Genomic DNA, 17,562 nt, shown 5'->3' with positions numbered 1-17,562 from the left:
CAGCTCAAAGGGATAACAGAACACAGACCACTGCATTTCTGCTCCTGCTGTACTACTTGTGCACTTCAAAGGCAGTTCCCAACCTGGACAGCATCAATTAATTACATCCCATATCTAACTTAGAGGGAATCATTTCACATTACTGGGTTCTCATCCTGACACCCAACTACTAACAGGGTCTGTCCCAGCAGCTGCCCTGGAGGAAGCTTTGTCTCTTCCAATGCCCATCTCTGGATACACAAGGATAGACCCAGAGATTTACATTCTTCCTTTGTTTTCCTCTCCATTAGCAACAGTTTTGTTTCATCCTCTCACCTAGTTTTGCCCTCAGAGTCCCACCATCTCCTCAAGTCAGAGTAAAGGAGCCTTTTTCCCCTGTCTCCTTGCCATGAGACTGCACATAAACCCTGTGCAACCAACAAAGCACAGGCACAGCCCCAGTGAAACCACCTTCCTGCAAGAAACCCCAAACACCACGTCCTTTTAGCACTGACCTGATTCCTGCTGTATATACCCATTTCAGAACAAGCTTTAAACAGAGACATTTGCACCTGACAGAAAAACAAATGAACAAAAACTGCTCAGCCCTTCCTAGAGGGCTGTCAGCTCTAGCCAGCCCTGGGGTGGGAAGGGACACACAAGCCATTGCAGGGTAGAAAGGCCACAAAAGCAAAGCCAGAGCTAAAGTAAATCAGAAAATGCAGCAGGGCTTTTGTTTTGGGACCCCACTTGCCAGCAGCAGCCTCCTGGAGGTGTGTGCAGGAGGAGTGAAGTCAGGCTGAATGCCAAACTGCACTCCTCCCCATCACTCTCTCCAACCAAAATCCTGCCTCTTACCCTGAGCAATTAAAGGACAATTCAATTAAGGACAATAAACAATTCAGTTACCTGCAATGAAAGACACTTTCTTTGGAAAACAAATATATCCTCATCCCTTTGAGACTTTTTCCTTGCAAATAGTCTTAGAACTCCTTTGGAGCACACCTGGAAGCTGCAGAAGTAAGGCAAAAGCACAACACTTCCAACAATTAGATGGTGGTTTTTACTTACAGCTTCTCCAATCTCTTCTCTCCTCACAGGGAACCTCATTGCCCAGAGATCCCCAAACACCACAGCAATGCAAGAGCTTTTGACCATCTTCCTGAAAGCATGTGGACTTACCCCCAGAGCATTACAACCACTGAGCTTATGTGGAAGGTGTTTCCTTCCACTTGCAGCTTGGGAACACAGCACACATCTTGTCAGGCAATAAAAAGAGGTGCAGTAATGAGTGAAAGCAGAACTCCACCATCTCCCTGTTGAATTGCATCTCTATATCAAAGTACTGCTGTGAATAAATGGGTTTGGTGGGTTGAAGACTAGAGAGCAGGGCAGGACAACCCAAATCACACACAATCACAGAATGGTGGGGTTGGAAGGGAGCTTTAGAGCTCATCCAGCCCAAACCCCTGCAGAAACAGCTCCCACCTAGATCAGGTCACACAGGAACGTGTCCAGGAGCCTCCACGCCCTCCCTGGGCAGCCTGGGCCAGGGCTCCCTCACTCAAACAGTTTTTCCTTATGTGAACTTTCTGTGTTCCAGCTTCATCACCCCTTGTGCTGTCACTGGATACAACAGAAAAGTGCTGCCCCAAGCTCCTGACACCCACCAGTGAGATGTTTAATGACATCCCCTCTCAGGCTTCTCTTCTCCAGGCTGAACAGCCCCAGGTTCCACAGTCTTTCCTCACAAGGAAGATGCTCCAGTCCCCTCAGCATCTTGCTGGCCCTGCACTGGCCTCTCTGCAGCACTTCCCTGTCCCTCTGGAGCTGGGGAGCCCAGCACTGGACACAGCACCACCTGCAATTACTTTGGGGTCTTTTTGAGTGATAGCTTTGAAGCAGATGGCTCCCAAGCTCTCACTGCTTGAAGGATTTACTGTAAGCCATAAAATCTTCAACCTCTGTGGCAAATGGGAGCAAATGAGCAATGACATAGGTGCTACAGATGGGCAAAAGGAAAACTCAGCTCATGAAGAGAGCCCAGTCACAGGAACACAGCTTTTATGTGCATGTGATGACCCAACTATCACACAACTCACTGAGCAATCAGTGTTGAGATGTAACCACAGACACATGGCTCTGTGTTAACACAACCACACTTTGAATGGCTGCATAAACACAGTTAGCATGGCTGAGCTCTTGGGCAATGCACAAGAGGGTTGGTCCCTGAAGGAATCAAAGCAGAGCCTTAGGAGCAGTTGTGCTACAGTCTGTTACCAACCATTTGCAAGCAAAGCCTGAAGCCTTCAGGATGAGTTCACAGCTACATCCCAAGAGGTTTTCTCAACAAAGGCAAATACTCAGGATTGACTGTTGTATTTTTAGGAGTTGGGTTTTGTTTGGTCCAACAACACACTCCAGGGCTGACTGGGCAAGACTCAGGCTCAGCATCCCCATGGAAGCTGTTGTCAGCTTTTCCAAAGAAGAGACCTCAATCCTGATCTTTCTCCTTCAGCCTCTAGAAAACAGCACCACAAATTGAAACACAAAGTTAAAGGTGGAACTTCATCTTTAAGGATAAAGAGTTTAGACATTTTCTCTGTTATTTCAGCTTCTGGATCTTACCCTGAAATCAAAGTGCTGTTTGAATGACACAGGGAATCCAGGAGCCTGGCCATGGGGCTGATGCTGGATGTCAGATTTCAGGCTGGTTTACCTGCACATGGCAAAGGATGCTCTAACTCATGATAAGCACAAACACACAGGGCACAGGCCACTTCTCCAACCATCCATATGAATGATTACAAGCTCTGGAGCCCCCATCCATCAATCTGAGCTTCAAAAAGGGATAGAATAAAGAGAAACTACAACTCTGCTGTGTACTGAGAGAGAGATATCTGTCTACAAACACAAAAACATTCTACAGGTCATCAAATAGCTTTTCCCTTCCTCTGAATGCACCTACCACAGCACTGAGTGAACTGTAGGGAAGGAGGGTGAAGAGCACAGGCTGACTCATGCAAAGGTCACGAGGATTAACCTGAGGGTTGCCAACCTGCTGCCCTTCCAAATGTCAAAAGACAGATTTGGTCTGGTGTACAAAGGAGTTACTTTGAAGAAAAGGCACTTGAGGAATGATATTTCAAGTGTTCAAGAGGTTTTCTTCACAGCACAAAGCAGGTTCAGTCCCTTTCATGTCATGTTGATACTTGTATAGTGCAGAAATGCTGCTTCATCAGCCATTCTTGGCCACTGACACACTGCAGATGGAAAAAGCCTTTTCCAAGTTTCTCTCATACTTCAGTTCCATTTTCTCTTTACAGCAATATCAGGATGAGCAATGAGATCCTTTTAGCAGTGCAGATTCTTCAGGTCCTGTCTTGCTATAGAAAGCAGAGTCCTCAGGTGCCATCTCAGTCTCCTGAGCAAGCAACTGGAAATGAAGCCTGAATTTCATGGCTGACTGTCAGGGGGAGAAACAGGGATTGCAAAAAACCCTCACTCTCATATTGCATAAATAGAAATTAGGAAATGGTGTGAACTGAGTGCAGAAGGATCCAATCTGTGCCAGTTTGGCTCTGTACAGCACTGCCAGACACCAGGCTGGAGACAGGGATCTCGGCCAACCTCAAGCAGAGCCCAGCACTTCTGCTGGCCACATTTCACACCACCAAGGCTGCTTACCTGCCTGAGGACAGTGCTGGACCCACATTAGCTCTACAAATCTCACATCACCACCTTCAGCCACTAAACCTTTCCATGATACCACGAAAGCAAATGCACAGAGAGCCTGCTGAGAGCCTGGAACATCCCACAGCCTCCATTTCAGAGGCAGCTACTCAGGAATGTGTTGGCTTTCATCAGAGTCCCTCTCCTACAGCATCTCTGTACTGTGGGAGAAGACGACAGATCTGGCTAAGGACTACAAGGCTCTCTTTGCTGCCCAGAACAGGCAAGGATAGTGTCTGATCTCAGTAGACCCTGCAAAAACGTTGACCATATCTTAGCACTGCACCCAACCAACACAAACAGGGTTATCTGCAGCCTGGTTACTTCTTCAGCCAGTGCACACTGGAATAATGAGTTAACTCCACTATAACTATTATGGATGGATGTCAGATTTCAAGCAAATTCCTCAGACAGGTGCAACCCATGAGACAAGAGCACAGAGTAACACCACCTTCCCCTTCAACCCCAACAGTTCCCAGTGGGGATGCTTTACACTTCTCCTCCATGTAAGTGCTTCAGAGCAATTGGTGAAGGTGACCTGCACAGATGCCAAAGCTGAGACAGCAAATGCCTTGTTTTACAAATGGAGAACACGAGTTGTAAGCATTTCAGCCATTTGCTCAGGCCCATGGATGTCAGGAGCTGCACATCAGTCATGCAGCATCCTCACTGCTCACTCGAGTGCTTTAACCCTCAGTAGCTGCAGGAACTGACGACACCAGGAGCAGCTTGGAGAGGCTGCTGTTGCTTGTTCAGAACCAGGCCAGCCAAGGTCAGAATGGCCAGAGGTTTTCACCAGAATTTCATTTCAGAACAAGTGTTTTCTCAGACCTGGGTTTTGAACACTTCCAAGAGTCAGAATCCAATTTTTACACATTTTTCAAGCTGCCAGCCCTTTGCTTACTGGGAATTTTAAGCACCAGGAGAGAGAAATAACAAATGAAGGGGATACCTGTACCTTCCCATAAACCACAGAGAGCAACCTTAAACATTGCTATCAATAACCCATCTGCAAAATGCAGGGCAGTCCTGAAGCTCCACTGCACCAGCTGAGAACTCTCTCACAGCCAAGAACACTTCTGCTCAACTGACCAACAGGACACCCCCCAGAGCATGGCAGAAGCTGCTGGCAAACACCTTCCTTTTGTAATATGTCCTTTGAGAAAGGACTTGAAAGTAAAGGCTGAGCAAGGAACTAAAAAGGCAGATCTAGAGAAGACAAGCAAGAATGAGAGGGGAATGAAAAGTGTGTGAAGCAGCTGGGTAAGCTGAGGGCTTGGATGTGTCAGGAAGGGAAAATGGAGATGGACAGTCTAGTGGAGATATGGCCAGGTGGAAGAAGGGTAAATACATCACATATGACCTAGACAGCAATGGAAGTATGGAGAAGACATTATTGAGCAAGTTCTCAGGATGAGCATTACATTTAAACTGCAGCACAAGGAACTGGTAATACCAGCACACTCCACAGCTCCCTATCCCTCACCCCTTGGCTGCCTCTCATTAGGCTCAGTCTAAGTTTTAAACTCAGTAAAGGAGCTGAAAACCCTTTTCTGTATCCAACTCCTCTGAGCAACATCCAAGAGTGCAGGAAATTCCCATGGAATTCTCTTTCATCCCTTCTGTGATCTCTGCATTGTCAGGATCCCCATCAAAACACCCCACTGCTTTGTGTTCTTTCTGACAGTATTTCCAGTACAGGCCTCTGGAAGGAGCTTCTGAATCCAGGCAGCAGATCCCTTCTCCTCTGCTCCTGCACATGTGTTTTTAGCAGCACATTGTGTGTGTGCTGATGGCCAAGGTTAACAGTTTAAAAAAGCAGCTCCCTTCATGCTTCCAGGTACTGCCCTGCATTTGAGGTAGGATGGGGCAGCACTCTTTATCTGTGTCTCCAGTGACAGGACAAGGGGTGATGGGCACAAGCTGGAACACAAATAGTTCTACTTAAAACACCAGGAGCAAGTCCTTTGGTGCTGAGGTGAGGGAGCCCTGGCCCAGGCTGCCCAGGGAGGGTGTGGAGGCTCCTGCTCAGGAGGTTTCCAACCCCACCTGGACACGTTCCTGTGCCCCCTGAGCCAGGGGAACCTGCTTCAGGAGGGCAGTTGGACTGGATGATCTCTACAGAGGTCCCTTCCAATCCCTACCATGCTATGATTCAATGCTTTTAATTGATCCATGAGCCTACCATCTCCATTTCAAGTGCTGCAGCTCTGCACTGATTGCTTTAAGACAACGTCCATGCACACGCTTCTCCCACGGATAGGACTAAAAAGCCTCATCTCATTAGTCACAAGTCTTAGCTAAGGAGTATGAATGAATCTTCCTTAACTGCTGGAAGCAAATCTGAAACACCTGCACCATAAATCTTCATGCAGCCTCCCCAGAAGATTGTTATTGCCTGAGACTGAACATCAGGGTTTCATAACAACAGCGCTGCTGTCACCTGCACCACAGGAAAAGCAGCTACAGCCTGGAACATGTGTTGTCTGACTGAGCAAATCAGCCATCCTGAGGACAGCACTTTGTCACTGCAACAGTGTTTTCATCTCAAGTTTCAGCTTTTTATTCCTCAGAGGTTTCCCCACACACTGAAAGCTGGGCTATGAGCTGTCAGCCTCAGCCCTACCAGCCAGGCTGCTGCACCCCACGCTGTCCACATCTCAGCCCTGACCTGAGGAGCCTTTGCTTCCATTACACCCTGGAAGACTCACTAAGCTTAGACATTCTCTGTGCAGTCTGCCTTGTTTTCAAGGAACAGACATGCTCCTCTCTCCTTCCATGCAGCAAAAGATGACAGTCCAGAAGGGATCCCAGTCACCAGGTAACCTGCACAGCTACAGCTCCCACTGCTCCTCTCCACAGCAGCAGTGCTGGAAACCAGAACCTCCTGGATCACCATTTGACCTTGGTCTTTAGTAGAACTAAAAATAGCCCCCAAAACAAAGAAGTTTTCTTTCTAACATCCCTCCCTTGCAGTGCATTGCCTCAATAGGTCCAAATGTTGCATTGCCATGTCTTGCTGCTGCTTGCACGTTCATTAACTTTGGCAGCTTGTCAACCAATCCTTCACCAACTGAAGCAAGAGAAAGAAAATGGTGACTTCATAGCTTCTCTCAGGAAAAAGCTGATGAGGGGAAAGCAGAATTTCTGTTGCCTGCAGTGATCCTTTTGCCAAAGACCTGCATCATGCCATGAAGTGAAAGATTCTCAGAGCTAAGAGGCAAAATCCAATTAAGCAGGAAGCATCGAGCAACGAAGTAAGAGAATAACCACAAAACACCTCCTGCTCTCAACTGCCACCAGAAAAAGAAACAGCCTGCCCTCACCCTGGATGAGATCACGAGGGTTTTGTACATTTTAAGGCTCCTCTCCAGGTTAGAATAGCAAAACAGGCAGAAAAAAACCCAACCACAAGTATACTCATCTCTTTATTGATCGTCTCTGCCTCCTCACATGAGCATGCTGTGAATTCAGCCTCTGCATTTATGGCAGCTCTGATAGCATTTAACTGCTGGGAGCATGAAGCACAGTGTTACAGGCCACATCAGCAACACATCCCTTCATCTGCTAAAGGCAGCTGGGAGCTCCCCAGAAGGGAGCTGCCCCAAAGGATTATGATGTGCAAAAATGCTGTAGCAGGAATATTGTACTTTACTGCACAGCATTTACTGCAGCACCCCAATTCCATTCCTTTCCAAAGAAGATTGAGCAGGGGAAGATCTGCAGGGTTTGTTCACATGCAGGAACTCATCACCTCCTGGCCTCCTGCATGCTAAAAGCATGCATCAACCTTTAGAAAAGGTATATGATCTTATCCTATAATCATCTGAAGTTCTCAAAATGACTGATTCAAGGTTTTTCTTGTTATGTTGGGAGCTTTTCATCAATTCTTGTCTACCATGAGCACTCAGGAACACCAAAGGGCAGAGTGGCAGCTGGGAAACCTCTCCATGTGCTGCCACATCAGACACAGACTTCAAGTAAAAGTTCCTTGTACCTGCACTGGGAGATGTTCATGTGCATCCAACCACATCCCAAGGTAGGTGTGGGCATGTCCTACCTCCTTCTTGCTTGACCTGTGGATATAGGACTATCTGACTATAGGACTATCCATCCCTTGGCTCCTTCCAACCACAGAATGCAGTTCTGCCCAGCCTGACTATGCTAGGGACTACACATAAGCTCAAGTCCTTGTCCCAGAGCAGACTAAACACAAACAACTTCTGTCTTCATGCCTTCTGGATGAAGAGCAGTGCCAAGGGATCACTGTCCTGGGGCAGAGAAGGTGACATTGGTAAGCAGGTGCCTACTCAAACTTGCCTGAATGAACAGGAGCTGCAGCCACACGTAATGGATGCAGCAATAGCAAAGCCTTTGTGCAATCAAGGGGTTTGGAACCAAACACTAAGGGTGCAGATGGTAAATGTGATCTCCTGAGAGCAGAACAATTACAAGATCTACCTCTTGGGGACTCTTCTAGCCTTTTTATCACTGGGTAGCCAGTGGAACAGAAGATTCCACTTCTCCTTAAAGGAGAAGAGACACAAGCCAGGCTCAGTGCAGCAGCCAGTAAGTGACTCAGGGTAGATGGACCTGCATAGGTTTGGCTTCTTTGGAAGCAGGGAGCGTGAGCACCCTGCACATGGCACAGGCTTCACAGCACAGCCACACAGAGGCAACAGGGGAGCTCATCAGACACAAATATCTTCATAACAAGAAAGGCACAACTTGCTTCTCCTGCTGCTTTTATCCTCCCTTTTCCAAGGGCCAGAGCTCAAAATGAAGAAGAAAAGGCAGAAAGAATAAGCTGATAAAAGAAGACAACTGCCCCAAATGAAAAAGCACGAGTGAGTCAAATCCTTCAAGTCAGCAAGAAAGCTCTGCAGAAGAAAAACCTGCTTGAGAGATCAAGAGCTGAGGTGAAATCAGAGCTCTGGGGAGAAAACCAGCTGGGAAAAAAGAGAAATGAAAAGATGCCCTGATGAAATGTCTACAAATATCCTTCCACAGCAGCCCCCCAGGGAAGGCTGAAATGCTCTGCCTGAAGGAAAGGGCAGTGGAGAGAAGGGAAAGGCACAGTGTGCTGCAGAGCCCCATCTCCCCGTGCAGCACGAGCCACGGACACGGCAGGACACACGGGCTCCACGAGCACCATCTGATCAAGGGCTCTGGCACCATGTGCACTCCTCCCCAGCATGATTATCAGGCTTTACTGTAGATAGGCCATCTAAAAAAGGCAAGGAATGTCTTTTAACAATAGCTGTTTCCCTCTCAATAAGCCTTATGCACACCATGTGTCTGTATCACTGCAGATGGAGCTGCTGAGGCTGCTGCTTCAGATTCTCCCCTTACATCAACGTGGAATTGGCTCATTGGACCAAACTCACTTCTACAAGTGACATGATCATCCACCATGCAGCTTGTCATCACAGGTTTGCATAAGTCTTCTGAAACAGCACAACTCTTCCCCCACCCCCACCTCAAGCCTCAGGGATTCCCAGACACTTCTGGATTATTTACTCACCACCACGTTCAGTTTGCAACCAGCACTTCTGAGATAACCCCAGGACACCAAGCAAAGGGTGGGCTGGATGTGGGATGGCTAAAGGTGATGAGAATGGCTTATGGGAGGGGTTCTGCCTTTGCTGCAGGCTTTGATGTGTCATTATTCTTGCAGCTCCATTGCAAAGGTGGTTATTTGTCTGGATGCAAATCCCCTTTCCTTCCCCCAAACCTCACCATGCTTCTAAAGGAAATTAAGCCAGCACTTCACAAAAGCCAAACACTGTAATTTTACAACTGTATCACTTCATTTTGGTTTATTTTTATACTCACAAGAGAAAGAAAACCTTTAGTTCCTATGAGCCTTTTGTCATGACAAACCACCAAGATAATTAGTAGGAAACTGCCCTGGTAAAACCTCCCCAACTGACTGTCACTGGGAAGCCAGACAAACACTCCCAAAATAACAACTAAATAATTGATATCACTGGAGTCACAGAACACAAAGCCTTGAACAGAAATAACCACCAGCCAGCCAGGAGCTCTTATCTCTCCCTGGTTTGTGTGACCAGTATGATTCATGCTTCCAGCACAAGGTAGGAGGTTACTTTGTGAGGTCTATTATCCAATGGCTTCATTAACTATCAAACTACTCATCAAGATGTTTTTATCCAGGATGGGCTTAATGCACTAAGTACTTAAAATCATCCTGTGATTATCTTCTGAAGTCCCCTTATGGGGAGGGATGAGGACCTCAGAACTTACTTTGACCTTGCAAAGGGAGGGTTTTTTTACAGAGCTCAGAGTCATTTTGTCCCTTCCCCAGAGTCTTTATCACATCCTCACTTTGAAACAAGCTTTTAAGAAATCCAAATCTTCCATCTCACCACAATTTAGAGGAAAATTCAACTCCAGAAATAACATTCTGTAACCTTTCCATTGAAAACATAAAGCTCATACCATCCCTGCACCAGCCTGGGCCCCCACACAAAGCATCTTATCACATAAACAGGGTTTCAGAGAAAGAAGCAATGATCTTGTTTATCCTTTCTGCCATTTAATCACCTTCAAGCCCTGCATGGATGCAGTAATGAGCAAATGAATGGTTCATGGCAGATGGCCACGTTGCTGAATGGGTGACACACATCCAGAAATCCCAAGGCCAACACAGCAGCAGTGCAGCACCTCAGATGTGCAGAGGAGGACAACACAGGACCAACACACAGGCTCAAGAACCCTGCTCTCTCTTACCTCTGCTCTTGAAACCCAGCAGGTGGGAGCTTGCAAATTAAGTAGTAGAACAAAAAGTGAACAGTTTGGCAAACATTACAGCAGTGTTTACAGAAGGAGGAAAGGAAAGGAATGAGTAAAATATATTGCCACAAGTACAGGAGTGCAGGTATTTCAGCATGACCCAGGCTTCAGGAGTGCAGGTATTTCAGCATGACCCAGGCTCCAGCAGAGCCACAGATGATCAGCTTGTAATAAACCCATGAGTGCTTTGCCTCCAAGCCTCCCAAGATACCCAAATTAGGTAGGAGCTCATCTCCTCTGCTTTACTCTGTGTCTCCACAGGACAGTGCCTGTCACACAAATGAAATGCTGAAATCTGAGGTGAGGAAGCTGTGAGGGCAAGCAGGACAAAGGCATCTTCCCAGACACCAGGAGCAACAGCTCTGGCTGTCTCAGCATCAAGTGACTAATCAGAAGAAGCTGTCTAACCTTTACTGCAGCAAATCCTTCTCCTGAAGCATACACTGGCCCAAAGACAAAGATGTGATATTTCCTTGGACTTAAATAGACAGGCTGTGTGCAAATTACACTTTGTATCTTCCAGGGAGGTATTTCAAAGCACACTTTTAAAAGAGAAGCATCAAGAACATGGTGGTGAAGGCAATGAAGATGGTGCTCTCTTGAGACAAAGGGCTACTAAATGCTGCTTCTACATAAAACTCACCAGGGAAAATGATGCCAAGGAAGAATGTCAGTGACAATGTCTTTCCAAAGCTCACCAGGAACCCAGGTGGAATTCTAATGGTGTTGAGCACACACCTTGCTCTCGTGTCTGTATAAATACAGTCTCTCTGTAAAGTAAGGATGTCAGCAGTGTATGGGTACCTGGGGCTTTGGGTGATTATAAAGAGGAGAACAATTTCCCATCAGAGGCCACAATTCCTCTTGTTGCTCAGACTTTGAAGAGCTTTGAGGGCCTTTGAAATATTGTGAGCCGTTTTCTAATATAAGAATCCATAGAAGAAAGGAAAAAAAAACCCCAGAGCTCAGGCCAACAAAGGAAAGAAGGATCATATTTATTGTCCTGGCCATCATCTCCTGGTATTGAGCCCCAATTTATGAGCAGTCTCAAGAGATCACCCACACCCACGTTCCTCTGCAGGAATCCAAGCACAAACCCACACAACAGCAGGTTCAGGTAACAGAAGCAGCTCCTCAGGACAGGGCTGATTTTCCAGGCTGCCCTGCAGAGTGAAGCAGTGACAGTGGTGCTCTGAGATCCTGAGGGTGCCCAGGGAGAAGGCAGCACCTACCTTGCCCCTCCACCGCCGAGCACCAGGGCGATGGCGTTGCCGGTCAGGACTCGAGCCAGGCGCGAGAAGTCCGAGTGTCGGTCCGGCGGCTTCTGGAACAGGCGCTCGTACATCTCGATCTGCAGACGAGGCACAAGGTGGGGCGTGCTGAGGGCAGGGAGGTGTGTGCTGCCAGCCAGCAGCATACTCTTTGAAAGTACATCTTCACAAAAAAGAAGGTTAAGGAACTATCCCAAGAGTTCTAATGATCTCGTGTGAGCTTTGTGCTGTTATAGGTGGGAGAGGCTCGGTGTAGAGGTGATTTCTCTGGAGCTACTCCTCTCTCTTGACAAGGATCTGAAGCTACTTACATCCAATAAGGATGTAAGGGGAAGAAAGGAGAAACTCCTTTGGTGCTGAGCTGAGGGAGCCCTGGCCCAGGCTGCCCAGGGAGGGTGTGGAGGCTCCTGCTCAGGAGGTTTCCAACCCCACCTGGACACGTTGCTGTGCCCCCTGAGCCAGGGAAACCTGCTGTAGCAGAGGGTTGGGCTGGAGCAGCTCTGCAGGGCCCCTTCCAACCTCCATCATTCTGTGATTCTCTGATCCCAGGACTGCCTCTTGTTTCCCTTCAGCACAGTTTGCACAAGACACAGGGATCCTCCCAGTGAGGGTGACTCAACCACAGGTACAAACCTATCAATGTGACCTCGAGACAAGTATTTACTGTCTCCACTATAGCAAAAACCCAAGCATGAATCCATGTAAGCCCCTTAGCCCTATGTTCCCCATAGCAAACTGAGGCCAAACAGATTTCATGGAGAACACTACCTGTGTGACAATCACATCAGAACATCACATGGTGTCATTATCTCAGGTTATGTTTGACACAAGGATCACAAGTATGGTACCACAGCTAAGGGACCAGCCACCAAAGCACAAGTCTCTTACCAGCTTGGGCAGGCTTCTTCTGGAGAAGACCCTGCGTGGACAGTGGAGGTGGAGGTGAGCAGAACACCAGCTCCGCATGTTGAGCCACTCCACAGTTCGGGAAGGGAGAGGCCCATCCTCCTTATGGAGCAGGATCAGTTGCTTCTGGGCTCGGACTGCAGTGTTCTCCAGCATCCTCTCCAGCTACAGCAGGTGAGACACACCAAAGCATCAGGTATTTCCTGCTCTAGTATCAGTTTAACACAACACAGTACTGTGAAATGCATAGATGTATCTATCTGTATGTGTGCAAACACACACAGACACATCTGACCCCTATTCCTACCCAAATCTGCAGACAACAAGGCACACAAAGAACCTTAGACACCTACATCATTACCTGTGGGCTTCCAGGGCACATAGATCACTCAAATCAGACAAGGATTCCAACCTGAATGCTTCAAACCAAATGCTTTTTACCTAAAACACAGACCATTAAGCACACAGCACAGCCACGCTGCTCATGCAGATTGAGACTGCTTCCCAAGTCCTTCTTAAGCCCACAAATGTTCACAGTATGTTTTGTTCTTTCACTTCCACTTTTTCTTCCTTGCATTCCTTGAGGGGTTTTTTGGCTGTTGTTGTTTTAGGCAACTGATGGCAATTTGCTTTTCCTCAGCTTCCTGCCTCCCACAGACACAGTCGTGAGGAACCAACACAGTGTGACACATGAGAAGGCTGCAGATGGTACCTGTCCCAGGCTCTTTGGAGGTCACATTCAACAGCCCTAAAACAAAAATCCATTTGTGGCCTTGTTTTTAAATTTCTTGCAGACTTTATGTGCCTTTTCAAACAACTTTGGGAATAAACCACCAAAAATAGATAGGAAGGGGAGAAAACAATACAGCTGGCACTGTGTAATAAACAGCATCAAGTTATTAATACAACTTAGAGCTGCTTTTTCCTAGGCACACACCATGAATTCCATCCAGGTAGAAATGAATTTCCCCTCTCTACGTGGAGATCCTGCAGAAAACACTCAACAGGAATGCAAAGCTTCAAAGGAATTTGACTTTTGATTTACTGTTGGCCAAAATGTCTCTTTAGAAGAAAAGAACTTGGCTGGAAAAGCTTCTGCCCAGAACTGGCTGTTTCCAAAGATCCTCATTCGACTCTTTATTTATAACACACATTTCTCAGGAATACCTCATTATTTATGCTTCACTGAGTGCTAAATCTAGGAAAATTAATGAGCATAACACAACCTTATGGAATCATTAAACCATAGAATGGGTTTGGTTGTTGAAGTCCTTGAAGCTGCTGCAGCCCCAGCCCTGCCCTCACCCTGCCCAGCCCAGCACTGACCCACGGCCTCAGCACCTCAGCCCCACGGCTTTGGGATCCCTCCAGGGCTGGGCACTGCCCCAGCTCCCTGGGCAGCCTGGCACAGGGCTGACACCCCTCTCAGGGAAACAGTTCTGCCTCAGCTCCAGCCTCAACCTCCCCTGGGCCAACTCCAGCCCCTTTCCTCTTGTCCCATCCCTGTCTTCTGCAGGTACAGCACAGCAAGACCTTCCCAGCTGTGTGTGGCAGTTTGCACAAGCAGCTTGGAATCAGAGACTCATTTGGGTTGGAAAAGACCTTTAAGATCATTAAATCCCAGCCCAGCACTGACCCACAGCCCCCAGCAGCTCAGCCCCATGGGTCTGGGATCCCTCCAGGGCTGGGCACTGCCCCAGCTCCCTGGGCAGCCTGGCACAGGGCTGACACCCCTCTCAGGGAAACAGTTCTGCCTCAGCTCCAGCCTCAACCTCCCCTGGGGCAACTTGAGGCCGTTTCCCCTTGTCCTGTCACTTTTTATTTGGGAGCAGAGCCCGACCCCCAGCTCCCTGCAGCCTCCTGTCAGGGAGTGTCAGAGAGTGCTGCTGGCTGCCCTCAGGCTCCTCTTCTCCAGGCTCAACACCCCCATTCCCTCAGCCCCTCCCCAGCCCCTTGTGCTCCAGCCCCTTCCCCAGCTCTGTGCCCGGCTCTGGCCACGCTGCAGCCCCTCAGTGTCCCTGTGGCAGTGAGTGAGGGGCCCAGCACTGACACAGCCCTGGAGCTGCAGCCTCCTCAGCACTGAGTCCAATACCTTATTGACCTGGACTGTAAACAGCATGAATATGGGGGCAGGAGCCCCTTTCCCCACCTCTCCCACAGTGGGCTCCTGGTCTCCCAGCCCAACGATGAGGATGCAGTCGGCCTGGCGGATGCAGCGCTGGGTCCAGGGCGTCAGGGTGCTGTCGGCCTGGTAGAGGACGATGCGGTGGATGTCCTCCTGCTGGCCCAGCCAGCTGGTCAGGCGGTACTCATGGATGCTGGGGACAGAGGAGAAAAAACCCCACAACATTCAAATGGGTTTATAGCACAGCTCCTAATAAAGCAGAGAGAAATCTTCCATGTCAACACAAAATGTGAAGGGTATTGGAGACCTGCATCTATTGCTCATCCAAGGAGGTCTCAGGTTTAAGCAGCTCACCTGCTGACATTCCCAGGCTCATGCTTTGTTATTTCTCCATTATTTATACCATTAGATATATGTAGAGAGGGAAGAGGATGCAATGATGCCTAACTTCCATGAGACTCCCATGGTATCCCAAGAAGAAGTACACGACACCCACTTGGAGCAATTCAGCTTTTCCAGTTCCTCCAAGTGAGAAAGGAATCACAGGGAAAAAACCACCCACATTAGAATCAAACACTCCTGACACATTCTTGCCTCAAACACCTCGATGAGAAAGCCCAATATATGTTAGAACACAGGCCTATATTCCCCAGCACTGTGTAGTTAGAAGACCAGCATAGTATTTGTCCACATTTCTTGTAAGAAACAAGGAGGGCAGGTACCTATCCAGGGCAGCAGAACCAAGTCGTTGTTTGATGTTATCACTGGTGAGCAGCAAAGCAGGACCTGGAAGAACAAGAAGTTTCCTGTGTCAGCACCTGCCACACAGCTCCTGACAAGCTCTATGCAGCCATAATAAATGCAGGTCCATGGATTTGCTTGGAAGATCATGATGGATCAGTGGATGGTTCTGAGGTGTTTTAGAAGAAAGAGTTGGCACAAAGTCCTCACAACATTTTCACACTTACCTATAACATCTTCCCATTCTCCATACTCCCAGAGCTCTGCTACTGCACTAGTCACAATGCCAAGTTCTCTATCATACCCCTCAGTGTCCTGCAGGGCAACAGTTTCTACTGTAGCTGCACTTTCCCAACCACAACATCCAAAACACCCCAAACCTTTTCCACATCAGAAGCCCAGGAACCTGGTTTCAAAGAAGAAAGCTATTTCTCTGACCCAGTGAAACAGGTCATTTGTTCATCCTGCACTGAACCAACTCCCCAGAGAAAGCTCTCTGCAGTAGTGCTACTTCTTATTCAACAGGCTAACAGGAACCTATTCCACTACCAACACAAAGTAAAGACTCCCAAATGTGTAGGGCACAATCCAGTTGCCACTGCTTCCCCTATAGAGAGAGGCATATGTACACATCTGGCAACAACAACATGACATTGCAGACAACTTTGGATGCATATCAAGTGTCTTGCAGGCACTCTGTTTTTCTTATTAGCAATTCCATCTCCCCAGCAGCAGGACATGCCATATGTGGTGGAGGTTGCAGTTAAATACCAAAAAGCAAAGCAAAGAAAACTTAAGGGATGAACCTCATACCTAAAGAAAACATTCTCTGGCTCATACTGAGAGAGAACTTCACATTTACAAAGCATGAAAGAGCAGTTGCTTTGTATGAACAATCCATCATGGAATCCTTCCTTTTTTCATTGATGAAAGAGCTGAAAACTCTGTATAAAACAGCAAAATTATTCTGTGAGGTCTCTCAAGAACAAATGAAACAATATGGCTTAATGTGTTTAGTAAAAAAACAAAGATTGGACAACAAGGGCAAGTGGAGAGTGTTGCATCTAGGAAAGAATAATCCCAGGTACCAGCACAGGCTGGGGAATGAACAGGGAGCAGTGTAGGGGAAAGGGAGCTGGGGGTGCTGGTGGGCAGCAGGATGAGAGCAGCCAGCACCGTGCCCTCGTGGGCAAGAGGCCAATGGCATCCTGGGGTGGGTTAGAAGGGCTGTGGGCAGGAGGTCAGAGAGGTTCTGCTGCCCCTCTGCTCTGCCCTCCTGAGACCACATCTGGGATATTGTGTCCAGTTCTGGGCCCTCAGTTGCAGAAGGACAGGGAGCTGCTGGAGAGAGCTCAGTGCAGGGCCACAGAGATGCTGGAGTGGAGCATCTGCCTTGTGATGGAAGGCTGAGGCAGCTGGGGCTCTGCAGCTTGGAGAAGAGGAGCCTGAGGGGTGAGCTCATTCATGTTACAGACACATCAAGGGTGGGTGTGAGGAGGCTGGAGCCAGGCTGTGCTCAGTGATGGCCAATGACAGCACAAGGGGCAATGGGTATAAACAAGAGGTGCCAAAGAAACACAGGGAAGAATTTGTTCCCTGTTGAGGTGAGGGAGCCCTGGCAGGGGCTGCCCAGATGGGCTGTGGAGGCTCCTTCTCTGGAGACATCCCAACCCAGCTGGATGAGTCCCTGTGTGCCCTGCTCTGGGTGGTGCTGCTCTGGCAGGGGGGTTGCACTGGATGAGCTTTGCAGCTCCCTTCCAGCCCTTGAGACTCTGTGATTCCTTGATTCTGTAACATGGTAAAAGACCTCATCTCCAATAAGTAAACACCACAAGTACAGTGTGTGGAGCAGGTGATTTTGGCCTTCAGGACCAATGCTTTCCCCCACAATACCCAATTCCCCTGGCAAAGGATTCTCTGCTCAAAAATGGGCAAGAGTATCCCATAAGCAGAGACCAAAATATTGCAAGTCAAAGCTGCTAAGAAAGCACA

At 48.1% G+C, this 17,562-nt stretch overlaps 1 protein-coding gene across 4 annotated transcripts in view; it reads right to left on the bottom strand.

Moving 5' to 3' along the window:
- PNPLA7 (patatin like phospholipase domain containing 7) overlaps window positions 1-17,562 on the bottom strand; it is a 143,465-nt gene that overhangs the window by 42,497 nt on the left and 83,406 nt on the right. For all 4 annotated transcript variants that reach the window (XM_062011637.1, XM_062011638.1, XM_062011639.1 and 1 more), the window contains exons 23-26: window positions 15,552-15,615; window positions 14,854-15,022; window positions 12,687-12,869; window positions 11,760-11,878 (exon numbers count right to left, since the gene is read on the bottom strand). In XM_062011637.1, the coding sequence (XP_061867621.1) occupies window positions 11,760-11,878; window positions 12,687-12,869; window positions 14,854-15,022; window positions 15,552-15,615 (535 nt within the window). The remainder of the gene's footprint in view (window positions 1-11,759; window positions 11,879-12,686; window positions 12,870-14,853; window positions 15,023-15,551; window positions 15,616-17,562) is intronic.

This window comes from Colius striatus, chromosome 19 (assembly GCF_028858725.1).
Source record: "Colius striatus isolate bColStr4 chromosome 19, bColStr4.1.hap1, whole genome shotgun sequence".
Classification (NCBI taxonomy): domain Eukaryota; kingdom Metazoa; phylum Chordata; class Aves; order Coliiformes; family Coliidae; genus Colius; species Colius striatus.
This window is presented reverse-complemented; position numbering and strand designations above follow the sequence as displayed.